Source organism: Elgaria multicarinata, chromosome 18 (assembly GCF_023053635.1).
Source record: "Elgaria multicarinata webbii isolate HBS135686 ecotype San Diego chromosome 18, rElgMul1.1.pri, whole genome shotgun sequence".
Taxonomy (NCBI): domain Eukaryota; kingdom Metazoa; phylum Chordata; class Lepidosauria; order Squamata; family Anguidae; genus Elgaria; species Elgaria multicarinata.
This window is the reverse complement of record NC_086188.1, coordinates 1,375,555-1,400,578: the sequence shown is the minus strand read 5'-3', so window position 1 is coordinate 1,400,578 and position 25,024 is coordinate 1,375,555. Positions and strand designations below refer to the sequence as shown.

Here is a 25,024-nt window from a genome sequence, read left to right as displayed (position 1 = left end):
GGGATCAGAATGACACCATTGTGCTCACGAAAACACGGCCAATAATGGCTTTTGGTTTACTTCTGGAAGTTCAGGCTGTGCATAACTGGGATTGGCTGCTTGTAGTATAAATGCTGTGGACCTTCAGATTGTCCAGTCAAGTGGAAAGTTCTCCTGCTCTTCTTACGATCCTTGCGTCCCTGTGTTTCCACACCCCTGAATCCTGTCTTATTGCCCTTACTGCACACTGCTTTAAAACAACAACAACAACAGTGTTCCGATCTCATGCCGTTATCTGTGTAATCAGTGCCCAATCCTCTACCTGACATGGTAATTTCAATATTCCACTTAGGAGCCAAAGCTGAGAAAGCTGATGATGTCTTAACATCAGTCTTAACTTGCTGAGAAAGGGGATGCTCATCGCGTGCGTCACTTCCTGCCTTCTCAGTTGTGCACTAAAGCATTACCAAACTGAAAGCACAGAAAGGTGTTGTCACACTTCTGAGGTTCCCTAAAGCTCAGAGGGAGAGGAAGCACATGCTTTTCCGGTTCTTTCCAAATGTTGTTTCCTATTTGAACAGTTGACTATTCTCACAATGTCCATAGGACCCCAGTCCTTTTTTCTAGAATCTCTGCACTTGATTCACCTGACCTCTGCTGAATTGATAAGCTACAGCACTACCATTTGGCCACCCAAAGTGGCGGTGCTGAACTGCAGCAGAGAGCAGCAAGCCCCTCTTCCATATGGCAACCTACTACAGAGATACAAAGAGAAAGGAGTGTGGGTCTCCCTTGCCCATCTCTCACTCAAAATTCCTGTTGCCTTCCAGAAAGTTTCCTTCAGTGCTTAAAAGAAGGGTCTTTGCTTCATTCCTGGCAGGAATGATCTTCTGGGGCAAGGGAAAAGGTCGTGCAGAAGAGCTATCCAATGTAGAGCACAGAAAGAAAGATATTGTTTCAGCAATCTCTAGGCTCCAAGTACGCCACTTTGTAACTGAGCTTGCCGCCCCACCTCCTCCTGGTTTGTCAATGGGGCCCTGATCCAAAGCATGCTTTCTCTGCACGAGTGACATTTGACACACTGCCACTTGATCACTGTACCTCTGATTCTGTGCTTCTGTCCGTACATGCTGCCACCTCTGCTCTTGAAGTCCTAGGGTTGATCCTGGTTAGTTCCAGGGCGGGAGGATGTACCCGTTCAGGACACATTGGTTCTTCCAACATCGCGGCCTCCTTAAGCGAGACATCATCTGGGGTGGTGGTCTCAGGGGAACTATCAACAGCCTCTGATTCCCTTTGTCCTCCACAAACACTTAGGGCCAGCAATTGGATCCCCCTTCTCTGAGGTCTCATCCAATCCTGAGGTGGTTCCACCAGGAAGGTGGTAGGACATGACACTCTTTGATACCCTTAATGCCTTTGCAAAGTTGATAACACTTCATTTTAAATACCACGCATACAGGCATTATGTATAGTTGGCTAATTGTGGATGTAATGATGTCCACAGAATTGATAGGATATCATCATCTATGATAAAGCAAGCTAACTTACAGCAGTATATCTTTTACTTTAAAAAGAAAGTCCCAACAGTATAAAGAAAGTCCCAACAGCATAAATAATCAGCAATCTTAGAAGAACAGAACATTATCAGTGAAGGAAAATGTGAAAGGACAATTATACAAGCAGGCATTTCTAAAGTAGGGGTTATTTGTGGAAATCCCAGAGGGGCAGGGGGCGGCTATGGAAAAAACTCAGATCTAGGGAGCAAAATAAATACAGCACCTTACACTATTTAGCCAAACTATACCTAGGGAGGCTGTGGGCTCTCCCACACTAGAGGCCTTCAAGAGGCAGCTGGACAACCGTCTGTCAGGGATGCTTTAGGGTGGATTCCTGCATTGAGCAGGGGATTGGACTCCATGGCCTTGTAGGCCCCTTCCAACTCTGCTATTCTATGATTCTATAATAATTCAAACCTTGGAAATGTTAAGGAGGAGGGAGGAAACACTTTTTGTGTGTGGGGGCGGTGGAATATGTGCTTAATTTTGCCTTGCACAGCAAATATAAGAGTTCAGGAAGGGATTGTCCAGGAATTTACCACTTTATCACACCTCTGAGAGTAAACCCCATTGAACTCAGGTTTTTTTTTACTTCTGAATAAACATTAATAAATAATAATACTGTGGAGCTATTAAAACACCTTGTGCTATGGGGTTTCCTTAATTTGTGAAGTTGTTTTGTTAAGGACAGTTTAAAAAACATCTAAAAGCTTTCTTCACTGAAGAATACTTAATTCCATATTTTTATTTGAGACCAAAACATTTTAACTAATGCTACTGCTTTGTAACAAGGATTATAATATTATTGCAATGTCCACCAAAAATACCCCTTTCCCATGCAGAGATGGCCTGATAGGTGAATAGGTAGGATATTACATTGTAGAGGACAGAATAGGTGAGCTGAATTGAAGTCTGATTGTAGAATTGAAAGAAAGGATATAAATGTTTTCAGAAATGATAAATAAACATAGGAATCGCTTTATTATTGGAGGAAATTGTTCTGGCATTTAGGAAGAGCAGAAGATAAAGGAAAGCTGAAGAACCGGATGCCCAATAGAATCAAAGGCAAGTCAGGCAACAGGCAAAGAACAGTGGCAGTAAGAAGCAAAGTGTGTAGCTGTCCTGGGATTGAGTGAGCAGCAGTTCCTTAAGATCCAAATGAGGAGGAGTGTGTTTGTATGTGTGTGTGTGCACGCATGTGTGTGGCAGAACGGAAAGGAAACCTGTGGATTATCAAGTCCTGAAGCTACATACATGTGCATCAGATGTGAGTTACATCAGATGTGGGGGCTTCCTCTTACCATTTTTAGAATTCAGAGGGGCAGCCGGGTTACGTCTGCTGCAGCCAAAACAACAAAGAGCCTTGTGGTGCCTTAAAGACTAACAGATGTATTATGGTTTAAGATTTTCATGGACTATAGTCTAGCTGTTCATGCATGTCAAACCCCACCCATATACAGGGAGGCCTTACAGTGAGCAACTGACATTCAGAGCACAAGATATTGGCATCATCTTTCTACTGCTCTGCCTAATTTGTTTTCTTCCATTAGAGCTTTTTTGTTGAGCTCTTTCCCCCTCCTCTAATTGAGCTTTTTGTGGTCCAGCCTTACTTCAGAATTTTCTGATTCTAGAAAGTATAATAATCTGTAAATTTTCTGTGGTGCTTGCCTAAGCTGCAGATAACCTACACCTTCCTGGCTTCGACTCTCTCTTCCTGACTTGCTTCAAGGTGAGCTGACGCTGCACTTTTCTCGGTCTCATCATCCTGAACTCTTAGACTTGCTACCTCCACCAGTGTTAATGAGATGTTATGGTTAATGCTATTATATAACTGCCAGCATTAAGGATCTAGTGTGTGTACACAGGCATTTGCCCTGGAGGAGAAAGAGAGGCAGTGCTGACTTGACTTCTATTCCAAACACACACACACACACACCCTACCCTACCAATTAAGGTCGTAATAAATACGCTAATGAAACGCCATCAAGCCAAAAATTAAAAAAGACAGAAGCAGTTAAACATTGCATTCTTTCTCCCTGCCAATGAAATTATATATATTCATTATCAACACTCAGCTGATTTTAATTGCTTCGGGTTTTCCTTGGCTTGTCCCTGACAGATTTCTGCAGCTTCCAGAATAAAAACAAAGTGGATTAAAAACATATTCAGTAGTGGGTCAATTTGAAAGAACACAAGCGTATGTCCTTGACGTGTTTTGTTATTGTAATCACATACATACTAATAGCGAATGCATCCCGACTGCTGTTGCCAAAACATCTCCATCCATGCAAAGAGGGTAGTATCAGGGGAAATACCTAGGTACAAAAGAAGAAAGGTTTTTTTTGGGGGGGGGGAACATTTGGGTGATCCCATTTCTAATATATAATACCCCATGGGTTCATGCATTTTATAAAGTAGAGGGATGTCTATAAAAGCTCATGTCACACTAACAGCTATTCTGGAATATGTTCTGGATTTACTGATCTAGAGTAACTGCCACCACCTGGATCCATAAGCAGTTGACTCTATGTCCAAGAAGAAAGACAGAAAAAAAACCCTGTTGCACTCTATATAAATTAAAACAGAATAGTTCAAAATGGGGAGAAGTTTATGTTTAAATTAAATATTAGGATTTCTTCTGTAGGGTTAAATATTTGTTAACATTACTTTTTTTTAAGGGAAGTTTCTACCTGAAATTCTCATGTGCATGTAGTCATACTCTCTCCCACACCCACCTCATCAATTTTCAAGGCAATCCTGCCCCTCTTTTAAGAGAAAGGGTTTCATCTATGTGTAATTTATAAAAAGGCAGGTGCTGGGACTTAAGTTTTTGATTCAAAACTTAGCAAACAACCAGTCTTTATTATGGCCATACGGCCTATTCTGGTTAAAATTCAGAACACAAATAACATAACAACACAATTTATCCAGTTGAGCCATGATGCTCATGGCAGTTAGAAAAAAAAGTTAGCCATCTGCTCAGTAATGTATGGGATCTTATCTGATAGACAATGCATAACCAGTTTTTCATCTGGACGCAAAACAGAATATATTATACAATCAGAATACAAATAAGAGTATTAAAGTACATGGGGCAGAGTTTCAGGGACTCATGCCTTACATGGAAACTATCGATATAGAAATTAAATTTTCAGAAAATTTGCCCCAGAGTATAGGTAGAACATTAGTTGTTTATTCGTTCAGTCGCTTCCGACATGACTTCATGGACCAGCCCACGCCAGAGCATTAATTCTTGCAAGTATAAATGCTCGGCTAGCTTGTCTGTTCTTAAGAGAAATCAAATAAGGTGGTGAAGTACCACATTCAGACAGCATTTCCATGAGACACTGCGGAACAAGTCCTATTAGGAAGAGAACATATAGATCTGTCTTCCAATAGCCAAGGCTATAATAGCTTAGGCCTGCCTCAGAAAATAGTTTTCTATTGCACTGGAAGTAATTCTAAGGATGAAAGCGTCTCTGAGCATGTGTAGATTTTCTTTCACCTCAACAGCACTGTGCACCTGTCCTTTCCCCACCTGGAGTGGGGAAATAAGGCTTTCAAGCTTTGTTACCTCCTCTCCCTCACACAGAAAAGCTTTTGAGCCCTTGAAACCCTCATTTGAATGTTTTTTTTAAAAAAATGATGTACTTTTCACACCTCCAAGATGTCTCCACATCCTTTAGTTCAAGAGCAAAGGCGGCAGCCCAAAGGTGGGTGGCTGTTTGTGATGACTTCGTTAAAACACACGCAGAACTCTGTCCATGTTCCAGTGTGCTCTTTTCTTTTCATATCCCCCAGTAGACATGGCTGAGAGCACTCTGTCACTGAAAGCCGTAAAGCTTCACGTCAAGCCCTCATCATTTTCCCCTCCTTCTTATTAGGGTCGCCCCCTTCCCCTGCCCCCTTTCCACCCCATAACAAGCGGCGCCCTTCAACCTCAGCAAGGGGGACTTTTTCCTCCCTTTCTTTCAACCTCTCGGATGCGGAAGGATCCGAGCGCGAGCCAACCAGCGTTCGCGCGCGCGTGTACTAGAGCTGTGTGTGCGCGGGCGCGCGAGCGGGCGGGAGCCGAAGAAGCGCGGCGCGTGACTCTTGCCTCAATCTTCCCGCTCTTGCCTCAGAAAGAAGTCCCCAGCTGCGGTTTCCTCTCGTATCCGTGCGCGCCTGAAGGAGGTAACTCCTGCGAGGGGAGGGGAAAGGCGGCCATTTTGTTCGCCGCTGCCGCCGCCGGTCTTTCTCCGCCGAAGCGAGCGAGAAAAAGGAAGGGAGATCGTGAAGACGGTGGGGAAAGAGAGAGCGGACGCCGAAGCGCTGTGGGAAGGGGGCAAGGAAGGGCCGGCTCGGGGGCGGGGGAGCCGCGGCGGCGGAGGTCGACCCGGGGGGCTCCGGCTTCGCTCCCTCCCTCCCTCCCCAGCCGCTGAGAGGCGATGGCGGATATTGACAAACTCAACATCGACAGCATCATCCAACGGCTGCTGGAGGGTGAGGAGGGGGCCGAGAAATGGGGGCGGGGGCGTGTGGTGGGATATGGGGGGAGGGCGTAAATAATGAGGTGGGGGTAAAGGGGGCGCAATCCTGAGGGGGGGCAGAGCCTTGAGGGGGCGACAGTGGGGGGGGGTCTCCTGCGGGGAGAGGGGCTGGAAAAGAGAGGGAGGGTCGGTCGTAAAGTGAGGGGGGATGTCAAATATGGGAGTATTGTGAGTTATTTTGGTCATGGACTTGCCGAGATTTACATCCCGCCCTTCAATGTTTATTTTTATTCTATTAGACCCAGGGTTGCGTACACACATCGCCAAATTAAAACAATTTCCTACAGTACAAACTACGGGGGTGGGGTGCCAGAATGGGTAAGGCACCCTAATCTAGGCACCCTAACACCCCCCCTCCTTAAAATCTGCGTGCACCTAAATTTGGTGGGGGGGGGGGCTTGGCAGGGGGTTATTTAGCAGACTCCAAAGTATGGGGGCAAAGGAGGCTTCATTAAGGGGCCGGGAGGAATTGCTGGGAGGAAGGATGTGCTTTTTCTTTTTAAATGTAAGGGGTGTTGCGGGTTCGGGAGGGGGTCGTGGAGACCAACAATATTGGGGTGGATGTCAGTAAATCATGGGATTATTTAGCTTTAAGAAATGTCCCTATGTGTGGTTGTGCTATTTACTTATATATGCTGCTTATTTTCTGTGGTGCTTATTTTCTTTAAATTTATGGCTAAACTGTGTGAGAGGGTGCCACAGGGAGAGTGCATATTTTAAACATGGGGTGTCTGTGTGGTGGATCACTTGGGATATAGGATTAAATTTATTTAAAGAGCTCTAGATTATTGGAGTAAATGGAAGCGGTCGTACCTTAAGGCATGTGTGTGTGCGGGTCTATATTTTAATATATGTTGGGGAGTCTTTTAGGAGATGCAAAGGTCAAAGTGGTATAGTGGTGGGGCTTTCCTTTAGGGAGTGTTACTGATTTTTGGTGGGGGTCTTGCAGCGCAAACTGGGGAGTGAGCTGCGCTGGAAGGATTTGGGGGATCTTTTAATAGGCTGTGTTTGGGGGCAATGAGAGTGGGGAGCAGCATTTGAAGTGGAATTTGGGGTCTCTTGGAAATGTTTGCATTGGTAAGGAGGAGGGGGGAGAGATCAAGGGGTTGTTTGGGAGGTGGTGTGGATTGCTTGTTATGGAAGAAGTGCTCCCATAAGGGAGGAGAGTTGGAAGAGGTTCCTAGGTTTTTTGTGAGGGTCTCGCGATGGGGGGTGGTGGTGGTGAGAACTGCTAAACCCATTTAGGAATGGATTCTGTCTGCAGCTGGTTCATTTAGAAAGTGTCATTTTGTCATTCTGCTTAAGGGGGGCAAGATTAATGCAGTTTCAGCTAGAGGACTGGGAAGCAAACTACTTAGGGGTGGGAAGAGAAAGTGTGTGGAATATAATTTGGGTAAATGCCGCTGCCTCCACCACCACCCTGCCCCCAAATCTGCATCGCAAGTGAACACTTCAGGGTATCTGAGATGATTTCACAGTTGTAATGCTGGGTCTGTGTGCCGCCCTCCTCATCTCGGCCTTGGCTTTGTCTTTGGGCGCCCGGGTTTCTTTCCCTGGGGAGAGGTGGGAGGGAGGCAGGCAGGCCTGGAGGGTCTGCATCCAAGATGGAGGGTCTGGAGGAGCTTTGTTTGTGCCTCAGTGATCTCCTTCCAGGTTACAGAGTCCCTTCTTCCCTTACTTTTGTGTATAGTTTTGTTTTGCTTTTAATTTTGGGTTGGGGTGAACGTGGGTGAACTATGTATATACAATACTTCATTCTGCTGTTTCTTATGGTAAAAGCATAAGCAGTATGCTATGTCTAGGTTGGTCTTCTTTCATAGTTTTGCCCTCCCCTTAACAAAGGTGAAGTCTTGGTCTGATGGAAAGAGAAACAGATTGTTGGTTAGCTTTCCTACTGACACTGCATGATTGTTGGCCCGGGGAATCATGAGGGCGTGAAAATGTTGTTCACCCTCCTGTGCCTGTCTATTATGACCATTATCTTTAAAAATAGGCTTGAGTTTCTTCAGGCTAGGGCGAAAAGTCTCCTTGCAGATAAATTACAGATTAAATCCCAAGTATTATGACGTCCATGTGAAACCTTGATTACTCTAAAATATAATGGCGGGCTGCTTGGATGTCCTTTCATCTGAACATTTTTGCCTGTCCGACCCTAGTGCTTTGGGATTGTTTGTACCTAGTGTTCCCTAAGTTGTGGATACTATTTGGTTTTTGTTTCCACTTATGGTTGCAGGAGGTTAGCCTTGTTAAAACTGCTTATTAATCTTAACTAGGGTGAAACATTGTGAAGTAGCTTATGACAAATACTACTTGCAGCAGCAAACAAGATCATCTTTATCTAGGGAAAGAGGCTGCACTAATCTAGCTTTGTCTGAGTCCATCCAGGACTTGCACTTGAAGAGTTCAATCAGGGAATTAACTTTTTCATTTCGTCCAAAGTAAATTAAAGAGATATGTTTTCGCTCTTTTTTCTTACCTCATCTACCCTTCCATTCTTTGTAAGGTGCTTACAAAAAAGCCCTTTTCTGTTGGTTTGCTTAAAGGCCATGGAAAAGGGACAGTTGTGAATTCAGAGTGTTTGGGATTGGCTAAAATAGAACTAAAGAGAAATTGCTTCCAGTGTTCTGGTATTAGGCTTTTTTACACATGCTTAATAGATACAGTTGGAACAGATATTTCATAATTTGTCTCAATTTCTTTAATGAGCTTAAGTTTCAAATGCCAACAACATGGATTTGGTGTAGATTGATTTCTAGTAGCTTTAATGTTACATTTCTTGCTAAATAAGCTTTGAATTGGTTGTGTAGACATAACTTCAGGGGACAAATGGGGCACATTGACACCTATTAGAAGATAATGGAAATCCTATGGCAATTTAATGCCACATTTGTATTAATATAATTTAAAATGATGCAGTAATGAGATGATTTTTGAAAAGATTTCCACTAGGAATTGATTCTCTATACTTGAACTTAAAAGTATCTCATCTGCTTTGGCAAATAGCTGCACTTATTCTAGTTTTGGCTAACTCGATCCCTATGCATAAAAAGACTTCAAACAGGTTAATGTCAGACAATCTATAATCATTTGGTTGGTCTGCATCTTGGGTGGGGCTATTTCTTGATCACATATCTATACTGTGTTCCTCAAAGAGCTCAGAGTACCTTACATATGGTCTCCCAACCCAGACAGCTGAACAGGAATGTTGACTTCTGCTGACTCTGGTGAGAATTGTGTGCTTGTTGAAGGTCTACAAAGAACATTTTTCTGACTAAAAATCCACATGGCCAATACAATTTAAGAAGTAAATTAGTGAATGCTAAAATAACAAAAGAAACCATACAGTAGAATGACACAAGTTTAGTATTACCTAGGCTTAGTTCAATTCAATGGGAAACTACGGTTTCCAGCTATGAGAAAAGGTTGTGGAGAGCTTAGGCTTGCAAGCTCCTTTCTCTCATGCCAATAAGGAGATTGGGTGCTTTTGCTTTTAACCATAATTCCCTGTGACATTTGAACTCAAACTGTGGTTCATTGAAAGTATGGTTAATGAGAACAAACTACGATCTAAAAGCATGTTTTGATGCTGCTTTGTTCTCACTAGCGATATTTAAAAGAACCACAGTCCCTGAAATTTGGATGTCAGGAGGAACTGGTCCCCTGTGTTAAGTATGAATTGCCTCAGGTGAGCAGCAGTTGAAGCTTTGTAAAGTTGTTTTTTTGTGTTGGACCACAGAAGTCTGACATAGGTAAATGTGGTGAGATGCACCAGTATTTTTTTTGCAGTCTTCTTTGCAACATTGCCCTCAAACCTTCTGCATATTCTCAACTGTGGACTCTGGCGTAAAATTCAGGCACTCCAGCATTTGTTGAATGTGAGCTTGCAAGACCAAGGGAAAGGTTTCAGCTAGAGAGATTTATAAAACAAACATTACGTTGTTGGTAAACTAAGGTTCCCAATTCGCCATTGCCTTGGTGCAGCCAATGATGCTCCTGCTACAACAAGGTTCAAGTTCATAAGATCTGAAGGAAGACATTAAGCATGCAAATACTTCCCATAGATACCTCTTTCTAGTAATGGGTCTTACTTGCTTTAAGGAGTAATCAACTAAGCTGACTACTTTACTGGCTTTTCTTAAAGTTTCTACAAACATGACAAAGTGACTAAGTGTTTGCTTCTTGCAGCATCATTGCTATGTCATGTTTGTGGTGAAGCTTTTTATTTCCTACATTTTTCTATTAGGCTTGTCAGAGCTCATCAGCTAGTAGTCAGAGTGCTTAGTGAGCTAGGGGAGTGAACCTGAGTCTGCAAAAGTGATTGTCTGAACCAGGTCATTGAGAGTTAAACAACCCATGGTTACCAAACCATGGGCTGTTTAATTGTCCAAACTGCATCTTTGACCGAGCAGTCATTTACCAGTGTAGTCTCCTGCTATTCAAGAGAGAACTGCTATCTGCGTTCTCTGCTTTTCAGGGGAAAGCTATGGGTTGTGTCATGTCTAGCCCTGCTCTGCCTGGGTTGGAAGAAGGTGTTTCAGGTGATTGATCAGAATCAGACTCTGAAGTAGAGGAGTCGGCGCCAGAAACAGGCCAGCCTGTAACTGTGGGGGAGAAAGCTCTCACGGGCTCTTCACCAGCTGGGAGTGAACTCTCTCCAGAGCTTATCTTGTCAAGGGCAAATAATACACAGTCAATGAGAAGCCAACATTCTTCAGAGGGAGAGAGTGCAGAGAGATTAGCCAATCCTAGAGTACGCCACAGACTCAAATGGGTGGAGCTAAAGGAAGGCGAGAGAAAGTCAACCCGGCTGGGGTCTGGCAGAAGCTGCCTCAGAACTAGTCTCTCTGAAGTTAACTCAGGCTTTCCATTCTTCTTGAAAAGACAATTGTCTCACTTAGTTTGCATAGTTTTGCCTAGGGGAAAGTTCCTAGAGATTAGACTCTCTTCAGGTGGGAAGAGATGTTTATTGTTTGAACAAAGCACACAACAGGTTGTTTGTGAGTGTGTGGGAGTGACCATTGTCTACTTTGCTAAACAAATCTTTGAGGGAGAAACAGTACGGAGTTTTTCATTGTTAAGTTCAAACTCTGGGTTGTTTCTCCCTCAGTAACCCAGAGTTCCAGTTTTGGATGTCATGGCAAACAACCCAGGAACCCTGGGTTGTTTAGCAAAGCAGAAGCAGTCAAGTGGGTAGGAGCCAGCCCACTCATTCCCGACTGCGTGCAAATAACCCATAGTTACTAAACTGTGGGTTGTTCCATTGTCCAAACTGGGTCTTTGAACAGTCTCCTGCTATTCAAGAGACAACTACTATCTGCTTTTTCAGAGGAAAGCCATCACTGTACTGATCAAAGTGACACTCAACATTCTATGTTAATTGAGTGTGCTCTAGAGGGCAGGATTTCCAGCGTAGGTTTTTTTTCCCCCCCTGAAACCCTCATGATTTCGTCAACCACACTAATACCTCCTGTTTAGTTCTCAGTAGCCCTCTTTTAGCTTTATTTCTGTTGGCATCCACATCTGAATTTGCTATTAGATGAAATTACATAGATAGAATTTTCTGAACGTTCATCACATGTTTGGTGTAAGGTGGTCTAGTGTACTTTCCAATTTCTGTTTTTTCCCCTCAGCTGATTAAATTTTGTTAAATCAGGAGTATGTTTAAAGATGCTTTACATCATTTAACTTTAATGCTGATATCACTTCCATATAGGAAACTATCTCTGCCACAATACTCTTATAAATAATCTTAGCCATATGTGCATGTGACAAGAAGAGTGTGTGGGTGTGATGAAGGAGATGTTCGTACAGTTACATGTAATGGTGTAATGTGATGGCCATGCAGTTTCTACATAAAATTATAACCATGTGTGAGCCAATGATCAATAGAATCATAGAATAGTAGAGTTGGAAGGGGCCTATAAGGCCATCGAGTCCAACCCCCTGCTCAATGCAGGAATCCACCCTAAAGCATACTTGACAGATGATTGTCCAGCTGCCTCTTGAATGCCTCTAGTGTGGGAGAGCCCACAAACTCCATTGTCGCACTGCTCTAACAGTCAGGAAGTTTTTCCTGATGTCCAGCTGGAATCTGATTTCCTGTAACTTGAGCCTGTTATTCCGTGTCGTGCACTCTGGGATGATCGAGAAGAGTTCCTGGCCCTCCTCTGTGTAACAGCCTTTTAAGAACTTGAAGAGTGCTATTAAGAACTTGAAGAGTGCTATCATGTCTCCCATGTGCAAATGGGAGTGTTTGAAGGCTGCACTAAACAAAGTTCACTTTCCTGTTTGTGGTGTGCTTTTCCCATGTGCAAATACCTTCTTATTTTTTTGGATGAGGTCTATCTATTTTGCACTGTACTTCTACCTTTCTGCCAATCCATTTAAGGTGGTTTATAAAATAATGGCTTACATTATGATAGAGCAGATACAAAAGGTGGGAAAGGCTGGAGCGGGAACAAGGAAGCAAGTGAATTCAGGTACCATTTCTTGGACAATGTTATATAAAAATTATATAATGGCCGCTAGAGTAGACCGTTCTGGGAGGGGAGGAGTCAAATGGCATTAGATATCAGCTGAGCCAAAGGTGAGGGCCCTGCTATCTCCCTCTCCCCCCTCCCCTTGCAGCCAGGTAGTCTTACCCAGTAACCTCTCTTACAGAGGTTAGATCTGCCACAGTAGCCTCTCTTTGGAATTCTCTGCCCTGAGAGATCTTACCTGGCAGCCTCCATTCTGCCAGCAAATAAATATTATAATAATAATAATTTATTTCTTACCCGCCTTTCCACTTGGATCGAGACGGGGAACAACAGTGAATATAAAACACATGAAAACTTATTTAAAACATAGTATACATGATTAAAGCATCCTTAAAACATTCTAAAATTTCACTGGATAGGCTTGCCGGAATAGATCAGTCTTTATTACTTCATTTCTGAAATCCTCCCTCTCCATCATAGATGGTGGTTTGGAGTTTGGCTCCAACACGTGGGTGTTGTACCTTACTGTTGTTTTGAGTGTGTTCATAAACCAAGGCTCACTAAGATGCAACAACTTCTGAAATGTACATATTTCTACGATTCATTATAAATAGTTAAGCCCCAGCTAATATGTACTTGTAAAACAGATTCTTGCTGACACTGTATATATTTCTGGATGCAAAATATTCGGTAAGTGAAGCTTTATTTACACAGGGCCTTAAGCAAGGTTTTTCTTGGCAAGACATCGATGCTCCCTAGCTGGGCCTAGAACAAATCTCTTTAATTTATTAATTTTTGGAGTGTCTGCTTACAAGAACTTCACATACAACTGACTGTAACTACACAGAGTTGTAATTTTTCTGATCTAGTTCGAACTTGAAACTTTCAACAATTACTTGTCAATGTCAAATATGAAAGTAACCAGTGGTGCAATGTTTAATTGGTTTTAATTGCTTGGATTTAGAATTTAATAAACTGAAAAGGTACTGCAATTCATCAGGCAACATATTTTTTTTATAAAGCAAGTTTTTATTTTAATGTGAGAATTTATAAAAACTGCAGATGGGAAACAGTCTTAAGAGGCATTCCCTTTATTCTTGATCATATATTTTAAAAGAAATAATGCTGCTTGCTTCAGAAATTTCTACCTATACCCACATTTAATTGATAAATTAATCAACTAAAACCAGTTGGAGCCCTAAAATAACCTCTTAGCGTTGTGTTTAGCTGTGCATTGCAGGCACATACAGTACAAGGTTGCAATTTTGGTCATGATGGCATGGGCATCCTGCTGTTTTGTCCTTAGCTGACTGCCCTGTTGTATAAATGCTAAATATCAAAAGTTTGATAGTAGAGACTCTAACAAGTAGAATCTAAACAGAAGTATAAGTGTCAAGTTCTCCTTAACCTAGTGTTCAAAGACGACCACTGCAACAGTCAGGCTCTGTGTAAGAAGTGTGGGTCCTGGGTGGCCTGTGAGAAATAGGGCAGCTTCATATAAACAGAACTAAGTAGTAATGTTCTTCCTGGACTATTGTTTCTAGATGCAGGGGAGAGCACACATCTAAATGCATCCCGCTCAAAATTAGCATGTTGGAGAGAATGACTTAGTCTGATGTTCTCTCCACTTGCTATATTTCTGTATTAAAGGCTTTCTTTTTTATAGGGAGAGGATTCAAACGTATAAATATCCCCAACAGACCCTTGCACATTCTAGGAAAAGTAATAGCCATTTGATTCTGTTGAATATGTATAGTCCCCACAACGCCCTAGAAATCAGCAGAAGTTCAGCGGTGGAGCACATTTCATATTCTGTGTTACATTGTTGAACTCCTAGATCTTCTTTGAGTTCAGCCTCTTTAAGTGTGCTTTGGTTCAGCATTTGTTTGCTATGCATCCAGCAGGGTTCTAGACTGAAAACTGCAAAAATGTATGAAATTCCAGCGCTTGAAATGCTGCTTTCAAGTGAATCTTAGCATGCCTTCTACATGCCTTCTAGTGATAATCTTTTTTCATTTTAAGTCTCATCATGCCAGTTTTAGGGGTGTTTGACACATGTCTCACAGGGTGAGTTCAGTAGTGATCATGACTAGTAAAAGTTAGAATAGCATGAAATGCAGATCTCTAGGCCAGGATACATTTTTCTCAGCCCCTTCCTGTTCAAACCTTACTGCTAATGGAAGTGCTGAGTAAACTTTTGCCTTCAGGCTTTTAATTCAATTTTTAAAAGATTATTCGGCACATCATGTCTGAAAGGCTTAATCTGTGTCTTATCTATGGAGGCTGTAAACGATCCAGCATGCTTCAGTTAGCTGCTTAAAAGCAAATGTTAAACCATTTTAATTTTGTGTTATTGGCTTTTATAATATAATTATCTTGAATTGCTTTCTATAAACTGTGTTGCTGCTGGACGCTTGGCATTTGAGGTTACTTGCTTACAGCTCAGGAGGTGAATTTGGGGAAATTGTGCATGAGGCCGTTCAGCCATGGAACAATTGCACTGCAGTGATGGGGAAAGATTTCAATGGGTTTATGCTTCATTACTTGTACTAAGCATTCTAATTGAGCCCTCAATATCTATTGGTACTGATAATGTCACCGATGAATGCTAACATGTCTGATGGGGAAGAATAATTGAAACATGTATTGCTCAGGTCACAACCTTTGCCCGGCAGCTAATCTGCTGGTAATTGCAACACGCTTCTGATACTGAACTTCAAAATAAAGCTTCTTAAAAATATAACCTTTGAGCTCTTTGAAGCTGCTAACAGAAGTACTTTTAAGTGCTTGTTCAGCTTGTTTTATGACACCAATGCACAGGTGATAGCTAGACTGAAATAGCGCATGTTGCACCTAAAACATGGTGTGACAGAATCATTGGGGAAGGTGCTGGGAAAGTTTGGTTTATTACTGCTCAGCAAGCATGAGGAAGCAGGCTTGAATGATGAGAATGGAGCATATGGCCAGGAGGACTAATTGATCTCCAGTTAACTCTGCCTTAGATTTATCATCTACCAGTATAGCTAGGAAACCATAAGGCTTCCAAGTCTCTCTCGGTTCTGATAATCAGAAGCTGCTGCAAATCCTTTCACTTTGGCGTAATTGGAAATACTTTAAGGCACATTTAGAGAACACTCTTGGAATCCTATGCACCGTGATCATTGTCAGCTGACTGCAGCTTAGAAGTTGTGCGCAAGTTAAGCTCAGAATAGAAGCATAACTGTGTGCTGTTTTAAAACATCTTCCTCTCTGATAAATTCTTGTTGGCTGCATTTCTCAGTCTTACTAACCCATCAGAAGGAGCAGTGCCTTAAATCACTGATTAATCCATATGACTATTTAGAGTTTAGCATGCATGCTTTTCTTTTTTTAGAGGGTGGAGTTGGCACGAGCTGTGGGCTAGGCCAGATGCATTATGCTCCTGGAAAAAGAACACTGCCATTGTAGAATGCATTGGCAGAGGACTATGATCAAAATTGTAAGTCCCGCATCATGAATGTTCTGCCAGTATAAAATGCACTGGAGCGTCCAGTGTGAAGCATTTATTTTCTGGCCCACTAGAAATTAGGAAAAGGCCACAATTCTGACAGGCAGTATTTGTGTTACTTGCCAGTTCCTTCCTTTCCTCTAGCAATGAGTGAACTTCTCTCAGCTTGATTTGGATGTGGCTTAGTAATTACGAGTTTTCTCAGCAAGCGTTCAGAAGAAACTCAAAATACCCCAAAGCTGGCCACTTCAGTTTTCTATAATTGTATCTATATGTATTGAATATAATAGATTTGGAACTCAGTGACTCTTACTTCATTTATTACGAGTAACAATCCTTTTTTCTTTCACAGTAAGAGGGTCAAAGCCTGGTAAAAATGTTCAACTTCAAGAGAACGAAATAAGAGGACTGTGCTTGAAATCTCGAGAGATCTTTCTCAGTCAACCCATTCTGTTAGAACTTGAAGCACCACTTAAAATATGTGGTAAGCATTGAGATTGGCTTCTCCAACTATTCCTTTTAATTAACTAATAATGATTTGGTAAAACTTCGTAGATGGTGATATCAGCTGTTTTCTTTCTGAAAGTGGTAAATCCATTAAAACATTGCAGTTCAAAAGCTCAGTCATTCTATGCAAATCATATTGCATGAAGGCGATTAATAGAATGCTGAAAGGAGCTGCTTGAAGTAGACAGAACAACTAGGGCACAAATCCCCAAAGAGGAAGCTTATTCTATTTTGGTGTGGTATTGGTAGTAATTACCATAGTCATTTGTATGCCAAAAATGATGTTTTGTTCATCTTGAAGAATCCATATGAGGTGGGGAGGTAGTTATGCATTTCACAGGAGTTATGAAGTAAGTGTGTTAAATATTTCTGAGAGTAAACAGGTCCTTTGTTGTTTATTCGTTCAGTCGCTTCCGACTCTTCGTGACCACCTAGGTCCTACTTAGAACTAAAACTGCAAGCGAAATTCACACTTCAAGCCAACTTTGGCTTTTGGTTTGTTACGTTACTAAACATGACAAGGGACCAGTAATGCTGTGAAGGTTGGAGAAATCGATGGCACAATCCTTTGAGAAGTTGCAATGAATGCAACAGGAATTGCTAATTGCAGTAGACTTTACTGATACAGATGATCATAACAGCTGCTCTTATATTAGCATGCATTGAATATTGTTGTGCCTCTTAGTTGAGCCAAACTATCAAACTCTGCAAACACCCTTTTTTTGTTGTTCAAGGGGACATCCATGGACAATACTATGACTTGCTTCGACTCTTTGAATATGGAGGATTTCCACCTGAAAGCAACTATCTATTCCTTGGTGACTACGTTGATAGAGGGAAGCAGTCTTTAGAAACAATTTGCCTTTTACTGGCCTACAAGATAAAATATCCAGAGAATTTTTTCCTCCTTAGAGGGAACCATGAATGTGCCAGCATCAATAGAATTTATGGCTTCTATGATGAATGTAAGTATTTCTGGGTCCTGGGTGATTCATGATTAAATAGTTGTGCTTGTTTTAAACTATAAAATGGTCTCTAGCTTTGGAGTGAGTTGTGTATTGATGACAGCTCTGACTTGCACATGTAAGAGGCATCTTGGATTGTTCTGACGGGTGAAATATTGTCTCTCAGTCCCTCTTGTGTTCTTTTCAAAACATAGATGCAATTGCATTCCAGTTCTCATCTAGTCACTGCGCTGGTACTCTCCAGTTAAGTGTCTTTTACAAACTCCGGTTGGTGGCCCAGCTACGCCCCTATCTGGACAGGGATAACCTGGCTTCAGTTGTCCATGCTCTGGTAACCTCCAAGTTAGATTACTGCAATGCCCTCTATGTAGGGCTGCCTTTGAAGACGGTTCGGAAGCTGCAGCTTGTGCAAAATGCAGCGGCCAGATTGATTTCGGGAACCAGAAGGTTCGACTATATAACACCTGCTCTGGTCCGCTTGCACTGGCTGCCTGTATGTTTCCGAGCCCAATTCAAGGTGCTGGTTTTGACCTATAAAGCCTTACACGGCTTGGGACCACAATAAGTGACGGAACGGCTCTCCCAACGTGAATATACCCGGTCACTACGTTCAACATCTAAGGTCCTCCTCCGGGTGCCTACTCCGAGAGAGGCTCAGAGTGTAGCAACGAGGGACAGGGCCTTTTCGGTGGTGGCCCCCAGACTGTGGAACGATCTCCCTGATGAGGCTCGCCTGGCACCAACGCTGCTATCTTTCCGGCGCCAGGTTAAGACTTTCCTCTTTGCCCAGGCATATGGTGGCACATCTTAATCACCCACATGTTTAGGGTTTTTTTAACAGGTTTTAATGCTTTATGTGTGTATGTTCTGTGTTTTAGAATTTTAAATTTTGTATACTCGTTTTTATCTTAATTTTAGAATTTCTGTGAACCGCCCAGAGAGCCCTGGCTATGGGGGCAGTATATAAGTGTAATAAATAAATAAATAAATAAATACATAAGTGTTAAATTAACCTCAAATTTACCATGTTGAGAATTTTCAGTTTGTGTTTGAAGTGCAAAGGTAAACTTTACACTTCGGCAAGTTCGTAATAATGGGTTCAATATGAATTCGTAAGCAAATTACAAAGCTGCCTCATGTGAGGTAAGAGGATTTGCTCTTGAAGCTGTGACCACCCTAGACCACATGTGCTGCAGTAAAACAAGGGTAGTGTTCAAGCCAATCCCAGGGGGTTGGATTGCAACTGCTGGGCCTGGACCAAGGGTCGGTCATTGGTGGTGAAGGTGCAGTGGCGCAGAGGGTTGGGAATCATCACCAAGATCATGACTGATTTTTGCCCCAGATGCTCTAAAGCAAGGGTGGGAGAGCATTTTGGAGTGTTTTTTTGGGGGGGGGGCTCTGCAGGCTAGGCACCCTGACTTCAGTGGATTGCCAGCTAAAGCGGCGGGTGGAGTTTCTTCGGCCAGCTCAACATGCAAAGCGCCACTTGATTTCCCCGGTGATGGAAAGCCAGCACATAGCAAAGCTGCCCCGGCTGAGGCATAGGGTGGAGGAGCACCTCACCTCCATTGGGAAGGTGAGGTGGTGGGCAAAGCCCCACAGCGAAAGCAGCACCTGTAGTTTCTCCAGCTGCAATTTCAGTCAGGGACTGACTTCTCCCATCCTGTGCCTTCCCCCATTGGCGAAAAACTTGACACATGCTCCCCCTCCCAGTGTGAGATTCAAAATGAAAGTTTTGTTTCAAAAGAGTGGGACTTCTTTGATTTAAAACGTTTCTGTGCCATTGTTTATTAAATCAGATTCTAGGGTGGCGTACAACAATGTATACATTTATTTATTTATTTAAAACATTTGAATCCCGCCCTATAACACTAGGATTTCAGGGTGGCGTACAGATAAAATCATAGAATATAAAATAATAAGTATTGAAACCTAATACAATAGCCTTTGTTTTTAAGAGTTCATGTACTAAAATGTCTCCATAGGTAAAAGAAGATATAACATCAAGCTGTGGAAAACCTTTACAGACTGCTTTAATTGTTTACCAATTGCAGCCATTGTGGATGAGAAAATATTTTGCTGCCATGGCGGTAAGTGGCTAGGTGGTTTACGGAGCGATGCTGGCTTGATGCCTTATCACGGAACATATTGGGTGAACTTGCGCACTGTGGAGCTTTCTCTGTATTGCAGGACAGTAGGTTTAGTTCTTCAGGTGCTAAAGCACAGGTTCACCACACCTCACTTCCAATCGTATCTAGCTTATATAATGGAGGAAATGTGTCCAGATGTCAACAGGTTTGCAGCGTAACAAGATCATGGATATTTGCAGAGGTTGCTAGTTCAAGCAGCTTGCTTAAAATTCTTTCACTTGAACCTGTGATTTTGTAGGAGAGCCTCTGCAAACTACTTTGACCAAGTGGTGGGGAAATGAATTACATGCCAGAGCAGGCCTGGGTATAAATCCTCCACACATTACTATGATTTCAGTCATGGGGAATGAATACAGAGCAACAATTCCAGTAAATAATAAGATAACCCTGAATAGATTTGGTGAATCCACCTGGGAGAATGAGGTGACGAATGGAAGTTAGTGCCCCACGTCACACCCTTGGACTCCCCATGTAGTATGGGCTACTTGGCACAAAGGGAGGAGCATTGTACGAGCTGAGGCACCCACTTTTTGGAAGCCCTACTTATGTGACTTCTCCCCCTCAATCTGGGTTGAGCATCCTGAGAGTCAGATGCTGGCATGGATGCTGTGGCTCATACGTGACTTCCCCTATGCAGCTGTGTGGTGCATCTTAAGTATATGGACAGACACAGGGTGTGAGAACTAGGCCTTTGCTGAAAGTCCCTAGTTTGGTAGCTGCCTGGACTCTTTCCTCTGAAATCTGATGCTATAAATGCTGGCTATCTGTGTATCGCTTGTGTGTAATTACAGATTATACAGACAGTTCCCAGTGACATGCTATATAAATACTGAAGTTATACTAACTTGGCATCTCCTGACCCCATTTTTAATTTAAATATTTAGACTTGCCATTTCTGTAGTCTTAAGAAACTGCAGTGTGTTAGCAAAGGCAGAAACACCAGGCTTACTACAGTGTTGAAGGAGTTGAGTGGGAGGCTATAGCTGAACAGATGTGAAAATGAAATATTATGGCCTTGCAGAAAGGATGGGTCACCCGTCTTTAATTTGAGGCATCTGCTTTAAGCCCAACAAAACGTCCTACTTTTAGAGCAGCTTAGATTGCCTTAGTGGCTGGCTATCTGTGAATGGGCAGCTTGATTTGGAGATGGCTGGGATGGGAAGAGGAGTGAAGCCTGCAGTCTTCTTAACTCCTTCATTCCCAGCCTGCAGGGGTACTGGAAAAGGGAAGCACTGAGCTCCACCTTGCAGAAGTAATTTAATCTTTGTACCAGCCCACCGTTATGTAGACTGGATTCATCCAAACCCATCCTGCAGATTAGTTCAGGCTCTTACCAGCTTATATATCTCTGTGAAAGACATTTATGGCATGCTAAGAGAATGAACCCCTTGCTTGTCTGGGTTGCACTTCGAACCTTTTCCAGCTCTATAATAACCTTGTTGAGAAGGGTGGACCAAACCTGTACTCAGTGCTCCCAATGCATCTGCCTCGTAGGTTTGTGTGAAGTCATTGTGATGCTAGCCTTGTTCTTCTTTGTCCCTGCTACTTAGTTTGCCTATCACTGCATGCAGGTGACGTTTTCAGTAAATTGTGTACCACAGCTCCCTCTCTCTTCTGATTAGTCACTTCCAGTTCAGATTCCAGTACTGTTTGTAGTGTGTATTTGTGCGTGTGCCCACATGCGTATCTGCATGTGTGTGTATCTTGGAAGGATCCTTCTGGAGCTCTTTAGTCTGCTTTGAGTTTTTACCACCCTGAATCATTGGGTCTCGTCTAAAATGGATTAAAATGGATATTGTCTATTTTTATGCTTTTAAATTGTGTATATTTGTATTTTTTTTAATGTTCACTGTTTTTAATCTTTGTAAACTGCCCAGAGAGCTTCAGCTATGGAGCGGTATATAAATGTAATGTAAATAATAATAATAATAATAATAATAATAATAATAATAATAATAATAATAATAATATAATATAAACTTGGCTACCACACTGTTCACCTCAGGGGCTCTGGATGATTTATGAACAAGTTAGTACCCAGAGCAGTACAGATTTTGGGGGGTCCCCACTGTTTGCTTCTTTCCATTGTGAAAACTTCCTTACATTTCTTAATCAGTTATGGATCCACCCTCCACTAACAGCAGAGGAGCTCTTTATATGGCAGCAGGGCCAATACCACATACCCAAAGAACTCCTTTCCCTGCTTTTCAGCAGAACAACAGATCCTAGGGTCAGGCAGTTCATCTTCAGCATTACTTTGGATAAAACCGAATAGCTGCTGTCTCCTCTAAATAAGCATGCACCTAGTGCCCAGTATATGAACAAAATCCAAACTGGCTGTATCTTAATCCCCAACAGGCTTATCGCCAGACCTCCAATCAATGGAACAAATCCGACGAATTATGCGCCCCACTGATGTGCCAGATCAAGGCCTCCTTTGTGATCTGCTGTGGTCTGACCCTGACAAGGATGTCCTCGGATGGGGTGAAAATGACAGAGGAGTTTCTTTCACATTTGGAGCTGAAGTGGTTGCAAAGTTCCTCCATAAGCATGATTTGGATCTTATATGCCGAGCTCATCAGGTAAAGATTAAATGCTAAGAATGAGCCATGTGGAAGGAGCTGTGAGCTCCTGGACCCTGGCAGAATTCCCTTGTCCACAACTCAGGGTGTTGATCGGTCCCTTCCTCTTCTCCACCCCACCCGCCAGGGTTACTTGTACCAGAACATTTGCTCCCCTCTATAAATTGGGAATGCACTTGACAAAGCAGTCTGGCAGATAGAATTACAAAGGATATTGTACAACAAAAATACTGTTTTTGTCTGCTACTTTGCTCTCTCTGTCTCCCCTCCCTAAACTTAACAGCACTATCTTTACTTTAAAGGTGGTTGAAGATGGATATGAGTTCTTTGCAAAAAGGCAGCTGGTAACTCTGTTTTCAGCCCCAAATTACTGTGGGGAATTTGACAATGCGGGCGCCATGATGAGTGTGGACGAGACTCTAATGTGTTCCTTTCAGGTACGAGACTCTTAAGGCTTTGGGTGCTTTGCTTTCCCCATGGCATCTAATGTTTTCACTCAAAGCTAGTCTGCCTTCCATTAAACCTTCAGAACCATAAGTGCTAGCTGTTTGAAAATGCATTCCGTTCTCTTTAATCTGTGCTGCGGCACCAGTCTGCCATAAAATAAGTAGGGCAGCCTTAATCTCTTCACCTTGAATTGGATTGTCCGAAGGACCACGGCTCTTCCAGCTGCCTCTAAAGTAGGTGATCTCGGAGGAGGCATCAAACGTTGCAGACTGCAAGAGGGAAGACAGAGCTGCATTTAAATTCACGTGGCTGGTGCTGCTCTTTAAAGCCCTAGATGGACTTGGCCTGAGGTAATTTAGACCGTCCTCACCCGTGTGAGCCTTCCTAGGCATGAAGGTTCTGCTGGGACCCTGCACTGCTCCAGCTCCCTCCTGAACTGATGTGAGGCTGGCTTCCACTAGGGACGCGCCCCTCCATTGTCAGATGTTTCCCCCTACAAAGCCCATGTGGCTTCCTTCCCTGTTGGCCAGAGGCTCACCAAGAGCTTCCTGTTCAGTCCGGCCTTCAGGAAGTAATTGTTCTCCTACAATGCTGTATTGCAGACGTAAGCGCATTGCGTTGAACTAAACACTTTTGTGTGTGCATTTTTTGTGACATGGGTCCAGATGCCTTGGACCCCGATTCCCATGCCAGCATGTGTTGCAGTCACAACACATCTGGAAGTACCAGGCTGGGGAAGCCTGCTTTCGATGAATGGATTTACAACTCTGCCGCTTTGCCCGTTGGGTGGAAATGTGGGTTTTAAACAAGTTTACGCATGGTTCTGTTTTGGGACAGGCATTTGTGATTCCCTCCTGTGCATTGTGGCTTCCTTGTACTCCCGTCTGTTTAGCTGTGCGTGCTCAAAACTACCCTGCTAAATCAGTCAATTGTCATTTCAGATCTTGAAGCCTGCCGAGAAAAAGAAGCCCAATGCTAGCCGACCTGTAACGCCACCCAGGGGTATGATCACAAAACAAGCAAAGAAATAATCGCTCTTGGCCCTGCCTAGTTGGGACTTGTACTATAGTATATAATCTCCATTTTTAAGAAAAACGGTAACGTGTATCGGTCAGCTTGCTAAGACTAGATTAACGTGTTTGTGGTTTTTTTGTTCATTTTGATGGATGGCATTTGCTGGTTGTAACAGCAAATGAGACTTTCTCCCTTCTCAAGAAGAGTTTTAAAAGATTCTGTATTTGTTTGGAGAGAGAGAGAGAAAACCCTTTTCCTTATCGGTGTTCCAGCTGTGTACTTCACAGCAACTTATCCTGTCATTCCGGGTAATTGTACAACTGACTCCTTGAACCTGTACAGACCAGGTGGTGTGTGATGCCTGCTTTTCTTTTAAGACTTAAAGAGGCACAACTGTGCCCACAAGACTAGGAAACTTATTACTGTCAAATTACATATTGTTTATACAAACCACTGTGAATGTCTTTTAATTTTTTTGTTTTTTGGAGGGATTGCTTTTTTCTTGTCATGTACACAACTTACCTTGTCAACATTTTGAAACCACTTCTCAACCTTTGCCAGTTTTGCTGGTATGATGTATATTTTAATTGGAGCACACTTCTCCTCCCATATATTTTAAAATGACAATTAAAAAGCCATTATTTTGAAGGTTTGTGTCTCTTTTGTGAAACCAAAGTGCGTAGGGGGAATGTATCAGCACGGCCCATAGAGATGCATTGGAGGTGTCTAAGTTGGGTTTTTTCCTCTGCAGGAAGGACGGCTTGAACTAGCAGAGAGTAATGCTGTGGTCAGCTGGAATGCAGGATTAAAGACTTTTGATACTTACACTATATTCAATGTCGAAGCTTACTACTGTGCTATTTTAGCCAGTTCAGAAAGCTGTAACTTGTGAAGAGCGGTTCAGAGACTTGCCTGAGAATTAAAATTCATTTAGGTTTTGTTTTATTTGTATCTGAAGATTTGCTCTACAAAGCTTAGAAAGCAACCAGCCACAACAGTGAACACTGTTCACCTGTTTCTATGAATTTCACACAGTATCTTGTTTTGGTTTTTTTGTTTTTAAAAAAATACTGTAATCTTTTTGAACAGATGACAGTGTACAATACAATGTGGTAAAATGCTTATTAAATGAATAACTTCTTAAATATTCTCAGTGTTAAATTTTATTACCATCACATGCATGCAGAGTGCAACATAGAGGCTTGAACCTAAGAAGGTTATTTCCTCTTCAGGAATCACATCTGAATGGCAGCTGCTCAAGGTGACTGGGCAGGATATACATCTTTAAACCACTCCTGTTCTCTAACTGCCCCAGTAATGACT

At 42.6% G+C, this 25,024-nt stretch overlaps 1 protein-coding gene across 2 annotated transcripts; it reads left to right on the top strand.

Annotated features, from left to right (window-relative positions):
* Positions 1-5,904: 5,904 nt before the first annotated feature.
* PPP1CC (protein phosphatase 1 catalytic subunit gamma) lies at positions 5,905-24,846 on the top strand. 2 transcript variants are annotated; one of them, XM_063144406.1, is made up of 8 exons: positions 5,905-6,023; positions 16,389-16,520; positions 17,278-17,508; positions 19,494-19,598; positions 22,017-22,240; positions 22,543-22,677; positions 23,629-23,689; positions 24,453-24,846. In XM_063144406.1, the coding sequence occupies exons 1-8, from the start codon at positions 5,969-5,971 to the stop codon at positions 24,464-24,466; spliced, it is 957 nt and encodes a 318-aa protein (XP_063000476.1). In that variant the 5' UTR covers positions 5,905-5,968; the 3' UTR covers positions 24,467-24,846. The 2 variants fall into 2 exon arrangements, with proteins under 2 accessions (XP_063000476.1, XP_063000475.1); XM_063144405.1 differs by having other exon boundaries at positions 5,906-6,023; positions 23,629-24,846.
* The last annotated feature ends 178 nt before the right edge of the window (positions 24,847-25,024 follow it).